This window comes from Medicago truncatula, chromosome 4 (assembly GCF_003473485.1).
Source record: "Medicago truncatula cultivar Jemalong A17 chromosome 4, MtrunA17r5.0-ANR, whole genome shotgun sequence".
NCBI lineage: Eukaryota > Viridiplantae > Streptophyta > Magnoliopsida > Fabales > Fabaceae > Medicago > Medicago truncatula.
Genome location: NC_053045.1, coordinates 48,672,162 through 48,687,155, shown reverse-complemented (window position 1 = coordinate 48,687,155; position 14,994 = coordinate 48,672,162). Strand labels below are relative to the sequence as shown.

The window sequence follows — 14,994 nt, the reverse complement described above, 5'->3', positions numbered from 1 at the left end:
TATATTTTTTTATCATAAACATTACTATTCCATCAACGATTTTTAACTTTAAGCTTTCCATTTACAGGTCCACACTCTTTATTTCATTCCATATTATCCTTGAATTTATCATTTCCATTTTTAATATTTTTAGTACGACTTACAATATTAGTTTTTGTCAATGAAATGAAATTTGTGATAAATTGTGCATCAGAGAGATTCCCACAGACAAATCAGCATTTTCTCTAATTAGGAGATCTGATGTCCCTGTCTAGTTTGTCATCATTAGCACATCAAGTAGTAAGGGGGGCCAGGTGATTAGTGAAAAATTCAATTTATATATTCAATAAATATAAAGACAGCACATTACTCTATCAGATCAAATTAAAAAAAGGATGCAATGGTTTGCTATAGAAGAGAGAGATATTGAGCATCAGTTCTCCAAGGTGATTTTAACATCAATAATATTCAGATGCAAATTACCCATTTACACAAATTTAGATTCATCATATGCCCATTAAAATAGACTCAAATAGAGAACATAATATTTAAACAAAACCAAGTAACTAAAAAAAAAAAACAATTAACAAAAAACAGTGTTAGAGGGGTTTAAGAAAGCGATCAGAACCTGTCGGGATTCATAAATAACATCAAAGAATATCAGAGGATTGACAGACAAATGAATTTTATCATCACCTCGCTTTTCTTTTCCCTCTCATCAATCAATATCAACTTAATAACATATAGGTTTTCAATAGTTTCATTTTGAATAAAAGATTAGACAATTTCTAAGACAAATATAATTGATAACCATGATGCATAAGACCTGATATTCCACAATCTGATACAAGAGACTAAAGCAAATTCAGCATAAAATTATTTTCAAGAGACTAAAGCAAATTCTATGCAATAGACAAAACAAAAAATAAGTATATAAATTATGGGTATCAGTTCTCCAAGGTGATAATAACATCAATGATATTCAGATGCAAATTACCCATTTACACAAACTTAGATTCATCACGTACCCATTCATAATATTGATATCAATACAAATCATTCAACTAGATCCAATTTAAGAGGGAATGAGAAAACGATCAGAACCTGTCGGGATTCATAAATTACATCAATGAGAATCAGAGGATTGACAGACAAATGAATTTTATCGTCACTTCGGTTTCTCTTATTCCCTCTTAATTAATCATTCAAATAAATAAAATATCATAAAGTAGAATCATGAATCAATTTATTCATGCAATAATTTATAGTTAAAAAAAGCTGAAAATTAAAGCTCAGAACTTCTTAGAGGATTGCGCCATCATCGACGAGCTCCAGCACAGTTTTTTTCGTCATAGCTCAGATAAAAAGAATGAAACAAATAAGAACTAGTAAATTGTTCATTGAATACAGAAGAGAAAAGCATAAAAAATAAAAAATAAAAAATAAAAATAACAAAAGGCGAGTTCAGAACGAAGGAGATAGCCGACAGCTGAAACGTTTTCGATAGAATAAGAGGAATTTGGCGATTATTTATAGATGTAAACTAGGGTTTTATCAATTTCAGGTTAGGGTTCGGCTCCGAAGGAGTTGGGTCGGGTACTTTTAGGCCCAATTGATGATTGAGCTGTTAGGCCCGTATTGTGTTTATAATCATACAAAATCATGTTTTTTATTCAAATATTTTAAAATTAATTTAAATTAAATTTGATTCCATTGTCTTCTTACAAATTAATACTAGTAGTTGAACCTTAAGCATCCACAATGGGGGAGAGTCTTAATTCTTAAATATTTAAGACCTGGTACCTAATAGGTACCCCATTGTGGAGAAAAAAAATTGAGGATCTTAAAAGATACATTAAGACCTCATTCTTAAATGGGTCCACATCACCTTTTTATTAAAATAATAATTAAAAAATGTATTAAAATAGATAGTGTATTAAATAAATAATATTGATGGGACCCAATTAGACCTTTTATTAGAGGGTCTCCATTAAAGTGGTTGAGTACATATTAGGTATTCTTATTAAAAAAAATATTAAAAAGTTATGTGTCAATGTGAGACTCATTTAAGACCTCAAAGATGAGAGTCTTCATCGTGGATGCTCAAAGACATGCATATTTAACTTGGAAGAATGAATTTCGTATTTGTAGAGATCAGTCCAAATTGTGAAGATTAATTCACCTCCATTAATCACTTTTAGAAGAAGCAACACTCTTCTCTTGAAAATAATAGTATTGTGAGGTGTTTTAGCATAACAATGTATTTTCAAAGAACAAGAAAAAGAATTTAATTTATGGGAGGATAATTGGCTTTCTTATCAAAATGGGCATAAGATTTTGTCTCTTAAACCCCCTAATTGTGATATTATGTTTGTCTTAGATCTCATTCACCATGATATTCGATGTTGGAATGCTACTTTAATTAATGAAATTTTTCTCCCTTTTGAGGCTCAACAAATTCTTCAATTGTCAATTTCTTTCTCTCAATTGCAAGATGAATTTGCGTGGGGTGCTTCACGGTCAGCTACTTTTTTTTATGAAGAGTTCATACCATTTTTTAAAGTCAAGTCGTGAAGTAGATGGCTCACATGGCTCAATGTAAGACAATAATCATCAAGTGTGGAAAAAATTCTGGAAAATAAAAAGTATTTCAAGACACATCCATTTTTTCCGAAGGATTCTACATAAAAAACTACCGGTAAAAAATAATCTTTTTAAAAAAGGAATAAGTAGCAATCCTTGTGTGTTCTTTGTGGGTAACATAATGAGACAATTTCACACCTCTTTATGAAGTGTTATTGGTCAAGTAGATATGATTTGCTTCCACTTTAGGCATGGTATTTAATTCGCATGATTCCAGGTACGTTCCTTTTCATAAGTGGTTGGAGGAAAATATTATTGATGTCGATGAGGATATTATAGTCCATGTTTTGGCCTTGTGCTATGAGATATGGTGTGCTAGAAATAAGAAATGTTTTGAGGGGACTGATGTTGATGTGGCTGCCACTATTCAAAAGGCACAAAGATCTATTGGGAGTTTTAAGAGTGCTAGTACGGTGTTGGTGGAGACACTAAGTGAAGGTCCGATTTTGCCAATATCTTATGTTCATTGAACACCTCCTTTTAGTGGTTTCTACAAGCTTAATGTTGATGCAGCAGGTCCGATAGAGGGTGATAAATGGGATATTGGTGTTGTGGTGAGAGATAATGAAGGTGTTGTCGTTGGTGCTAGTTCCTGACAAGTATTTTCATTACCAGATTCAGAGGTTGCGGAAGCTTTAGCTATGTAGAAGGGATTGTAATTTGCAAAAGACATGTCTTTTCTGAATCTTATAGCAAAATCAGATGCTTCTTATGGGATTTCAGCGTTGAATGCTCACCAACAATCTCCCAACTATGTTGGCTCTATTATTCGAGATTGTATTAGTTTTAAGGGTAATTTTTGTAGTTTAAATTTTTTGCATGTTAGGCGTGAAGTCAACCAAACTGCTCATTATTTAGCAAAATATGCTCTTAAGAATTTAGATTGCATATGGATCAAAGAAACTCCGCCTTGTATTTCTGCAGTCTTGACATTTGATTTATCATCAGACTTTCATTAATGAATTTGTCTTTAACGTAAAAAAAAAAAAAAAAAAAAAAAAAAAAAAAAAAAAAAAAAACAAGAAAAAAGTTTGCAAGTGTCTATGTTTATGACCACTTGTGTTGTGTAAGAGAGTCTAGCATAGTGAATGTATTATAATTTTGAGTAGTGATATTTGAACAACTTTTTGGTACAACTCTTTGGACAACTTTGATTTTCTCTTCTTTGATTGGTCAAAAATAATAGAGAGAGAAAAAGGAAGAGAGAGAATAAGAAGATAATGTGAGTATGAGAGAGAAAATTATCAAAAAATTGTTAGAAAATGGTTGTACAAATATCATTTCTCTATAATTTTTATTGTAACTCTTATGTAAGAGTAGCTAAATTTGTAGAGTGATACACCATTTCGTTGGGATAAAAATTTGCGTAATCTCATTTGAGATAACAAATACTATAATTGCTGAGACATTCACGTAGATGTAGCTAAAACATGACAAACAACATATATTGGTGTGTGACATCTTTTTCCTTTTTTTCCTTTTGTAGTGTATTTTTCCATGTAAGATCTTAGGTGTAAACAGATTTCCCCATAATGGTATCAGATGTTATGGCGTGAAACACACCAAAGTTTGAGATGCCATTGTTTGATGGGAAGATAAACCTTACAATTTGGCATACTATTCAAGACATTTTGGTGCAACAAGGTCTTGATCAATCTTAAGAGAGTCAACAAACATAACTATCGACGATTGGGGTAGAATCCAAGGAAAGGTTGCAAGCATGATTCTATTGGTTCTTGTTCTAGCTCCCAAGATCAAATACTACGTATTGAAGGAGACAAAGCCAAAGGCTTTGTTGGAGAAGCTCTGGATCATTTATGTGTTGAAGTTGCTGATAAATCGAAGATGGAGCAATGTCAAATCAAAATTAAGGTTAGGAGTTCTTCGCAGCTATATCAATACATTCAACCAGTTGGTATGTCAATTGTGAATGCAGATGATAAATCTCTAGTGAAGAGCAGACATTGTCATTGTTGAATTTTGATGTCAACCCCAAAATCCTACAAACCTCTGGTCCAAACCAAAGAACGGTTTACTAAAATTGAAAAAGGGTGATTCACGAGAATATAAAAAGAGATCAAACATGAAATTGAAGGGAGGCTTGCGTGCGTGAAACAGTGTGTTGCACATGTAACTGAACTGAAAAATCATATTAGAGGTTGAAACAGATGAGACTATAGGAGTTCTTGGGGTTGAAGTAAGGTGTTCTAAATTTTGAAGTAAATTTGATCTTCTTTAGAGTTTCTATTTTTCTCCTTTATTTTGTTTATAATAATGAGCAACTAAGTTCCCTTTTAGGGTTAGGATGCAACTTTTTCTTCACAAAACCTACATGTAAACCTACATTTAGGTTTTGTCCCTCTACGTGACGCCCTACACGTAGGGGGATCTCTTTGTTAAGAGAAACATTAATGCACGTAGGTTTTGTCCTTGTATTATTATGTAAATAAATAAAATAAAAGTGGCATAGAATACCAAAAACACATATTCAGCATTGCGATTTTTTACTTCTAACTAGCACTAGAAGGGACAAAGAAAGACAAACAAGAAATGCTAATACGCTATTTTGTTACTTTAATCACATTCATATCTTGTTATTCGGTAATTTCTTTGTGATGTGGTACATATTCTCATTTTGTGCTTTAAAATTTTCCATTTTGATGTTCTTTGCATTTTTCTGCTCTAATGTTGCTTCATAAAAGACTAAACCTGAGTAACAAATAACTTAAATTGAAATTGGATTTTTATCAGAGATTATAATCAAAATTTGAAAATTTTGCTTGAAAGGGTGGAAATCATACTAAAAAGGCCATGGCGCCAAAAACATTTGTCATAGATTCATTGACCATGTAAGCGATAAAGGAGCATATATTTAACATAACATGGACCAAAATGTTCCGACAAAACCTAAAGAAAACCAAAAATGCATGAAAAACTTGTCAAAGATCCAAAGCAAAAACGTAGTTGTATTTTAAGAGACCAAAAGTGTATATTAAACTTTATTATATATAAAGATAAAGGTCCACTAACGAGGTGAAAAATGGTTATAGGCCTGTGATAAACTACATTTATTCATTGAAAAAAACTGCAGAAGGCAATTTATATTGTTCACTGAAAAATACTACTGACAGAACTATCATCATGAATACGCCAAATAGTTTCACCCAACAGGTTTGCTACGGTAAGAATAGTTAACTGGGGGAAATAGTTCTTCTCTGCTACCGGAATAGTGTTCGTGATTATCACCTCTTGAAATAAGCCGCTGGACAGCCTCTCGATTGCAGGAGGGCTGCAAATAAAGCAAAACAAACATAATGAGACTATTACTAGCCATGTAAAAAAGTTAGTTATGTATTAGTTACACTGGTTAACTACAGATTCATCCATAATATCCATAATACAGAACATAAGTGCCTAGCTACATATTTATGAGCTGAATAATAAGGTTCCTCGATGTGGAGAACAAAAAACATGACACCAGTAAGTTGAGTAATAACACCAATGACTGAATAATTTGCGATTACAGTTAACAGCTTCATTATTATGTATGCTAAAGGAAATCGAAGAACATGATATTCAACAGGTATAACATGCTTCAAATTTAGGATGCAGAATGTCAACTCTGAAACTTCATTGACTTAATTAGGGGATTGAAATAACCAAAGATTAAAAACAAAATTGTATTGAAAATTTAACAGCAATACCTAAAAACACCATGAGTACAACAAGCATAAACTTCCCTAGCACCCTCTTCATGTAATAGTGCTGCACCCTTAGCAATGGTTCCTGAGATCCAAAATGTCAAACAGATATCCGTCAACAAAAGGAAGAAATAAAATGTACGCAATCATACCTATCGTGCTTTCCTACACAATAATGAGGAAACACCATAAATGTCATGAAAACCGAACCTTTCAATAAGCAACCGACCACCTTCTCAGCCAAATGCAAGGGATAGAATCATAGAATAATTGTAAATCTCAATTACTGTCTTAAGATAGTTTTAACTATATGATAAAGTCCAGTACCCAAAGTTACATTAAGCAATTTTTTTAAAGAATAAAAATGCTTTTGAAAATCCTGATGCAAATACGTTACAAATAAGTAACACCAAAATATGCTACAGAAGCATTTGGGATCTGTCATTCTGTTGGATAAAAGTTCATGAAAAAAAATAAAAATGGGTATAAATACAATCTCAAGACATAGCCGTCATGGAAAATGCACTAAACAAAATATATAGGCAGTGCTGCAGCAGAGAATTACAGAGACTGTATGCATGTGTGTTTGGGTGCGCGCGCGCACGCACATCAAGAAAAACGTTTGGGAAAACGTCTGGGATGTACATAAATAAAGATTGAATCATGAAGGAAAGATAAAAAAATATAAAAAAAAAAAAAAAAAAAATCTTAGTTAGATTTAGATGTCTTTCACCCAGCAAAAAAGCACATGAAAAAAATCTGTTTAAATGTTAAATTGTGCATTGAAGAAGGGCATACCAGCAGTGTCAATCATATCATCCACCATTACTGCAACTTTTCCTTTTACATCACCAATCAGATTCATCACCTGCAGGGGAACATAACACAAATAAATATACATGATCCGTATAGTTACTGTAATTAATCCCTGAGGAGAATCAACACACTGTAATATTATATCATGCTAAACCATGTGCACATACAAAAAGTAACAATAAAAGAACAAGGACCTCTGACCCTAAGTAAATAACAATCAACTTATTGCGATCCCCTCGAGAGCTTGAATTCTCATAAGCTTGTCAAAATCAAGGAAACCGGATAACAGGGCGAAATTGTCTTGTATGAGGACTACAACATTCCTAACAGGTTCCAATGTATTAATTATGACAACCTAGAAGAACAATAAATGGTATGCAAAACAGACAAAAGCTAGAAATATTAGAAATGTCATCGTGAATTGCATAATAGCATGGCCATACTCCACTATGCATCTCATGCAGGACCAAACATACATATTCCAACCCTACAACATTACTAAGCAGCTAATAGAATAGTAAAGCATATTTCTTTAAAACTTATATCTTTCGCAGGTAAAATTTAACATTGTACACACCAAATAGGCATTGCCAATAGCCAGCATTGTTGGTTAAGCCAAGTGTACCAGTGAGAGGAAACTTATAATATATGTAATTATAGATACTGATCACCAATAAAAGCCAGATAACCGTTGCTTGAAAGTATAATAGCTTATATAATGGCAATTCCAAAAGATATACAACAATGGATAATGCACGGATTTTGTTGTGGTTATTACCTCAGCTACATTGTGTCCACTGCGCCTTTTGTCTACAATAGCTAAAGGTGCATCAGATAATTTCTTTGCAAAAGCACGTGCTCTCGCAACGCCGCCCACATCAGGGGAAACAACCACCAAGTCATTTGAACTTATTGTCTTACTAGCAAGATAATCAAGGATCACAGGCTAGTGGAAACATCATACACAATAACATTAGAAAACACATTGAAGATTGATGAAACAAATTACAACCATTCTGAGGAGATAATAACTTACCTGACAATGCACATGATCCACAGGAATATCAAAGTAACCCATGGACTGCCCTGAATGAAGGTCACAAGCAAGAACACGGTCTGCCCCAGCTTTGGTAATAAGGTTAGCAACAAGTTTAGCTGCAATCGATTCACGCCCTTGAGTCTGTTAAGGAAAACAACAAAAGATGCTTCATTAATTGCTTATAAACACGAGGGGTGTGGTTTCAGGTCAATGCAGACAAATACATCACAAATCACCGAACAAAATTACACAGTTCTTGCATATACTTGCCTTTCTATCAGCTCTAGCATATCCAAAGTACGGAATCACAGCAGTGATATTTTTGGCCGATGCTCTCCGACAAGCATCAATCATTACTTGAAGCTCCATGAGATTCTCATTAGCAGGAGGACAAGTTGGCTGTATAAGATACACATTGCAACCTCTAACACTCTCTTGTAACTGGACATAGATTTCACCATCAGCAAATCGCTTTGTGGTTATTTTTCCAAGTTCCAGTCCCATGTACCGAGCAATTTCCTAGTTGAAGCAACACAAAGTTATAAAAGAACAAAGATTTCTCATCTGAAACCTGCCCAATAAAAAGATGGGTCATGCAAATCATGTTTCATTGCAAGGGACCAACTAGTTCTATAAACACCAACATGTCTTTTACCGTACCTAACATGTTTGTACATATTTATACACACACACAAAAAAAAAAAAAATTGTACATAATTTTTGATGCTGGATGAAAATATGAATCATTAACACAGACACCAAACATGACACTAACACAGATACCCATAATTATTTTAAAAAATGACATAATTAAATGTAATTGCTTGTGTGGAGTCGTGTCAGTGTCATGGACATGTGTTACGTGTCAAACACTAAACACTTCTACGATCAGAAATGTCGGAGCAACATAACTAAGTAAACAATACATGTAAAAATGAAAGTAAATTAAAGTGGAAGTTGTACCTGGGACAGAGCAGGATTAGCGGTGCCGGAGAACAATTTCAACTTGTTACCGTTTCTACTAACGGTTTTCTCAGATTCCATGAACTTGGGCAGTGTTTGTTCATTGATAACGGGAACAATCGGTTTTCCGTTAACAACATTTGATGCTTCCGACATATCACATTTCTAACAAAAAAATAAAAAATGTGAAGAAAAAAACAAAAATAAAACATAATAAAATAAAGAAAAGAAAAAAGGTTATTACCACTGTATTATACGCGACGGTTCGAGAGCGAGAAAGGTCAACAAAACCTAATGTTGGAAAAGTGAGGCCATGAGAGACGCCGGAAAAAAAAGAAGAAGGAGCAAAAGGCATGGTTGATGAGGAAGTGTGTTGAAGTTGAAAGAGGGACGAAGCCATTTGCTGAGGGGAAATGACACGTGTCTCGGTTAGGGTTTGTCTTCTTCTTCTTCTTCTTCGGGTTTTCTCTTCAAAGAGAGAGAGGTTTGAAGAGGCTGAACAGAGGGATTGGCGAGCTCTGTTTGCAGCTAGTGGCGGGTGTGTGGGGTTTTAACGCAAAGGGAGGAAATGAGAGGATTCGATTTTTTTAATACGACGTCGTTATACTAAACAGTCAGCGTGCGGCGTACCTATGTTTAACTTTATTTAGAGTTTGGAGGTAAGTAAAATTAAAATGTGTCCATCCTTAAAAAATAAAAAAAATAAACTGTGTTCAATAATTATTTCCTTCAAGAATCAACTTAGATTCTCATAACCATTCGTATTTTTGGTTAATTTCATTAACTAATTAAGTTCAATCATTTGACTAAATTAAATTTCATTTTAGAAAGGAATTAATTTTTTTTAGTACAATTAGAAATCTTTTTTAATTTGAGAAAATATCCTATTTAAACCAAGTGTTTATACAACGGATTGTCCATCCAAGCTCAATTGATATGGACAATGCTTAAAATATGCAAAGTCCGGGTTCAAATTTCGGTCACAAAAAAAAAATACAACGGATTAAGGTATATCTTTTTTTCTTGTTACAGTTATTAAGGTACATCGAATAATATTTAATTTTATACAATTTTAATATTTTAAAACCGAGATGTGGTATTTTTTTTTTTTAGGGAAGATGTGGTATTTATTTGAATAATTATTTTGGGTATGAAGATCTCCATTAATATTTCATATAATATATTTCCTGTTTTTTTAAATAAAATCCTTTTTATGAAAAATAAAATCAATCTTCAATTAAAATTTAAATAAAATCCTTTTTATAATAAATAAAATCAATCTTCAGTCAAAATCTAAAATAAAATAAAATCAATTTTTGCAGAAATATTAAGTGAGAGGATAAGAACATTAACATTTATTTATTCATATACATTCAATTTACACCATCTAGATAAAAAGGTGGTCATCTTGTGTATTATTATTAGATAAAAGGGTGCTATTTTGGGTTAGACAAAATCTTAATGACTCATACACGTTATTTTATCTGTTCTGGAAAAAATGCATGGTTTTGTTATGAGGCAAGGGAAGGAAAGAAGAAGAAAAAAATGCATGTTCTTGGTTGAGAGAAGGAGTCCTTATTCTGATTTTGGTTCGATGAATATTTTTCTTTTTGACCGATTGGTTCGATGTATTTTTTTTTTTTTAAATGTGGTTCGATGTATGCTACTATGTCATTTTCCCAAAATGAATATATTCAAGTTCATCCACCAAATAGTAGTTTGATATTCTCTTTTTCCTCTTTTTGGTTTTTACCTTTCCTTTTTTTATATTATGAAGAAATTATTAGGGTACACTCACCTAAAATTATGTCTGGAAATTTCCAATAAACTATGATAAAATATAATTATAGATTTATATTTTCGAGTGAGGTATATCTGATTTTTTTTAGAGGAGCAAATATCTGAATATTTTCATTCATTCTCACATATTCATGTATTTTCTTATAAGTTTTATACAGTGTTTTCTATATTTTGTAAATGATTTTTTTAAATTATCAATGTTTTTTTATTTAATTAAAAATATTTTTAGTTACCTTATCAACATAAATATAAATAGATATCTACCAATATTATTTATTTACTAAATCAATTTTGATATAGGCTGAAATTCAAAAAAAGAAAAACTACAATTCCATTACTTTTATATTTTTAATGCGTAAAAAAATAGAATTCATCTTCTCTCAATATGAATAATATATATTCTCTCAATTAAATTTAAAATTTCCATCTCAAAACATGTCAGAGACGAAATTAGTGACAAACTCTTTTCCGTTATTGGTTTATGCGTTGTTAAGTTATTAAAGATATAATATCTATGTATGTCTCTCGTGTAAGACGAAATAGATTCATCTATTTTCATATTGTTGAAACCAAATGGGTCCAAGCATCATTCTGAATTTAGATATTTTGATGACATCAATATAAGGAACAATTTATCCTCTAACATTTTGAGTATAAACATAACATAACAATGTCCAGTGATTCACGGTATGCGTGCGAACTCAAGTGAAGCACATAAGTGCTATTTCTACGAGTAGTTTTTACCACAAGTGTTAATACAATGAAGGTGACATTGAAGTATTTTACTAAGGAGCTAACTTCATCTAATGATTCACTATTTGTTGACATAAGAGAAACATAAGATGTTATGGTACAACGAGATTCCAACATCTAAAACATTGAATCAAGTAGTCATCTAAACAAAGTTGAATTACTTCATCTGATTTTAGTAGACATTGTCCATATCATTTCCGGCAGAAAGTATTCTAATCTACGTGAATATTGTAACTACAATGCTATAATTAACCAGCTTAAATAGAGACAAATCTTGATCTAATATTTACGACACTCTCTTTTGAGATGGTGAATGAATATCAATCATTACAAGTTTGTAAGTAAGTTGGTTGAATTGCTCTTTTAGTAGACCCTTCATGAACACATATTCCACATGATTAATGTAGCTTTTAGTTATCAATCCGATATCTATCTATTCTTTGATGAAATGTCGGTCAATCTTAATGAGTTTTGTCATGTCATGTTGAAAAAGATTGTATGCAATACTAATAGCCGATTTATTGTTACAAAACAATTTCATAGAGCCTTCACATTATATCATCAAATTTTCTGTCATTTTTTTCATCCATAATAGTTCACAAATATTTCCTTGTCCCATAGCTCTAAATTCTACTTTAGCCCTAGATCGACCTATTACACTTTGCTTCCTACTCCACTAAGCAACAATTTTTTCACACAAGAAGGTACAATATCCTAAAGTAAATCCTTTATATCTCGTTGAACCTGCATAATCAACATCAATGTAAGCCTCCCTAATTAAGTTTCCACCTCTTTTAAACAATACTATTCTCTCTGGACTGGCTTTGAGATATTGTGAACACGGTCTATGGTCTGTAATTGCGAAGTAAAACAAGAACTTTAGTAGCCTTATTCTTGGGTCGGCCAAGTAAATCAATTTTCTCACTAACCTTTGATACTAACCCTAGTCAACTTTGGCATTTTCTTCCTCAAAGCCCAACTTGTGATTTTACTCATTGGAAACACTTGTAAGTTTGCATTCAAGGTTTCCTATTTCCTGCAAACGATTAAACACATAATTTCTCTAAGAGATAGAAAAGCATTGTTTTGAGTAGTTTATCTCAATAATTTCCAAGAAATACTTGAGTTCCTCGAGATCCTTCATCTCAAACTCTACTTATAATTCCCAAAAACAGAGTATGATCCCTTTGGATTTTCTTATAGCCCAAATAAAGGTTACAATTACAAATGTTATCATTTTCCTAGTCATAAATACATCACAACAAAGGATGTTACTTTTCATGAAAATGCATCCTACAAATGAAATCGACTCCGAGTTTGAGTTTTTGATCAATAACCCACTAGAAACCCAAGTCCTATTTCTAAATATGAGTCATCGGCAAACACTGTGATTGAATTACTCCTAATCCTAGTCCTAGTCATAAGTCTATTTCTTGCAGTTCCTCTATTGTCATCTCAGATGCAAGATCCTAATAAGAACAACAAAAATAAAATAAATAAAAATATTACTACACAATTATCAGCCTTTGTAAGATTGTAAGTCGAGATAAGATTTTTCTAAAGACAAACATAAATCACATCTTTCAATTAAAAAGATTGAATGTTGAATATGAGAACCGTCTGCAAGAGTAGTATAAGGTTGGGAGTCAAATGTCATGTAATGAGTGACACAAGAATCAAGTACCCATGAGTACTTCTGGAGCCTATATAAGTAGCTTATCACATGACATATTGATCAACCAATTTTGCTCAAGAGAAAAAAGAAAGAAAAAAAAAAGACTTCAAATAACAATAATTAGGGTGTCACATATCACACATCGGATGAAGGAGGCGTGTGAGGGTGTAGATGCTCCGACAGAATTGGTTCTGGTATCACACGTCTCAGTTTTTCATGATGGTTGTGAGGGTATCGACGATGGGACATGATTCACGATCGAACACAGCAGATTTGGCCGGAACATGGTGGATATAGTTGCAACTGAGGATGATACAACCCAAAAACAATATATGATTAAGGTTGCCACAAATAAACCGCAAACAAATGCAGCAAAGGACTAAAAATGGCAAAGAAAATACTGTAATGAAGGCGGGCAGTCAATCAGGCCTAGAACACGAGATATTCAGTGTATATCCTTTCTCATTGAGAGCTCGTCATCTTGTTGTAAATCAATCAAATCTAGTTAGTTTGATTGTCTCTCTAAGAGTGATAACTATGGTTGATATTTGATTTGTATTGTTATATTCTTTTAGTTGAGACTGAGAGTTATTAGATTGTGTTATTATTAACACACAAAACATAATTGTAATCCGCTAGGTAGTGGCAGGATGAACCTCTCAAAGGCCTGTAAGGGATTATGCCATTTTGAGTGAATCAGTAGAGCCTTGAGAGGCTTATAGTATTGTGAGCCTGAATAGGCATAGTAAAGAATGCATGGTGTCTGTTAAGACTTGATAATATAGAGAGACTGATGAGGCTTTGACAAAGAATACATAGCCTGCGGAGGCTTGGTAGAAATACAAGGATTCTGGTGAAAGATTATATGGAGCTTGAATAGACTTCAATAATTAAACACCTTTGCCCATTGGTGATTTTTTTTTTTTAAATGGCTAAGATATGTAGTTGATCCCATGCAATGTTTTTCCACTGTATGTTTTATTATGTGTGCTTAGAAACTGTTGGAGACAATCATGTTTTTGGCTCACCACATTACAACCTGACTTGAAAATCAGATTTACCACTCTTTGTTTGGATTTATGTCTGCGAATACGACCAGTTCCGGTCTAATCAATTTTATTTGTAGGTGAGGTCTAAAACAAGTTTTAATATATAAGGCTTTTTTGTTTATAAAATCTAATGAAAAATATTTTTTTGTTGGAAGGCCTAAAACGAGAGTTTTAGTAGCCTTATTCTTGGGTCGGCCTTGAATATAACAAATACATAAGAAATTCCGTACAAAGTTAAACTATGTGATTCTTTTGAAACTATAGTGCTTCACTTGGTAGTTGGTAGCAAGGTTTGAAAAAGTGATTGCGGCAATGGTCCTGTTACAATTTTTCATTTTGCAAGGAATCACAGTCAAATGTGATTGATGCAACATTAATCCAAATTAAAGTTACAGTTAAAGAGATAGCAAAAACCGATTTTGTTGACCAAATCGCGGTCCCAGACCTTCATTTAAAGTCATGGCCGGGGTGTTTCCTATATTTGTCTACTAAAACATTAGTTTCAGATATTAACAACATACACATTTTGTTGGCAAGATATGTAATCAATTAGAAATTGAAACATGCAATTTCACA

At 32.7% G+C, this 14,994-nt stretch overlaps 1 protein-coding gene and 6 non-coding genes across 7 annotated transcripts; all 7 read right to left on the bottom strand.

Moving 5' to 3' along the window:
* Positions 1-183: 183 nt before the first annotated feature.
* LOC112421515 (small nucleolar RNA R44/J54/Z268 family) lies at positions 184-272 on the bottom strand. Its single transcript, XR_003011841.1, has one exon. It is a non-coding gene; the product is annotated as a small nucleolar RNA R44/J54/Z268 family (small nucleolar RNA).
* A 132-nt stretch (positions 273-404) lies between these two features.
* LOC112421517 (small nucleolar RNA Z101) lies at positions 405-498 on the bottom strand. Its single transcript, XR_003011843.1, has one exon. It is a non-coding gene; the product is annotated as a small nucleolar RNA Z101 (small nucleolar RNA).
* Positions 499-596: 98 nt separating this feature from the next.
* LOC112421531 (small nucleolar RNA snoR14) lies at positions 597-680 on the bottom strand. The gene has a single exon (XR_003011857.1). It is a non-coding gene; the product is annotated as a small nucleolar RNA snoR14 (small nucleolar RNA).
* Positions 681-918: 238 nt separating this feature from the next.
* Positions 919-1,012, bottom strand: LOC112421516 (small nucleolar RNA Z101). The gene has a single exon (XR_003011842.1). It is a non-coding gene; the product is annotated as a small nucleolar RNA Z101 (small nucleolar RNA).
* Positions 1,013-1,072: 60 nt separating this feature from the next.
* On the bottom strand, positions 1,073-1,156 carry LOC112421532 (small nucleolar RNA snoR14). Its single transcript, XR_003011858.1, has one exon. It is a non-coding gene; the product is annotated as a small nucleolar RNA snoR14 (small nucleolar RNA).
* A 111-nt stretch (positions 1,157-1,267) lies between these two features.
* On the bottom strand, positions 1,268-1,337 carry LOC112421522 (small nucleolar RNA U61). The gene has a single exon (XR_003011848.1). It is a non-coding gene; the product is annotated as a small nucleolar RNA U61 (small nucleolar RNA).
* A 4,271-nt stretch (positions 1,338-5,608) lies between these two features.
* Positions 5,609-9,745, bottom strand: LOC11415474 (ribose-phosphate pyrophosphokinase 1). Its single transcript, XM_003608603.4, has 8 exons — positions 9,386-9,745; positions 9,142-9,306; positions 8,449-8,697; positions 8,176-8,319; positions 7,918-8,085; positions 7,122-7,191; positions 6,327-6,408; positions 5,609-5,911 (listed from the first exon to the last, which is right to left on the bottom strand). Exons 1-8 carry the CDS (start codon positions 9,539-9,541, stop codon positions 5,731-5,733), a joined length of 1,215 nt encoding a protein of 404 aa, XP_003608651.2. The 5' UTR covers positions 9,542-9,745; the 3' UTR covers positions 5,609-5,730.
* Between the last annotated feature and the right edge of the window lie 5,249 nt (positions 9,746-14,994).

What these genes read in the sequence shown, in the direction of transcription:
- LOC11415474 (XM_003608603.4), bottom strand. Translation starts at nt 9,541, where the DNA reads ATGGCTTCGTCCCTCTTTCAACTTCAACACACTTCCTCATCAACCATG. An exon ending in CCGTCGCGTATAATACAGTG is followed by an intron (nt 9,307 to 9,385) that starts GTAATAACCTTT and finishes TTTTTTTGTTAG; the next exon opens with AAATGTGATATGTCGGAAGC. An exon ending in CTAATCCTGCTCTGTCCCAG is followed by an intron (nt 8,698 to 9,141) that starts GTACAACTTCCA and finishes TGCTTCAACTAG; the next exon opens with GAAATTGCTCGGTACATGGG.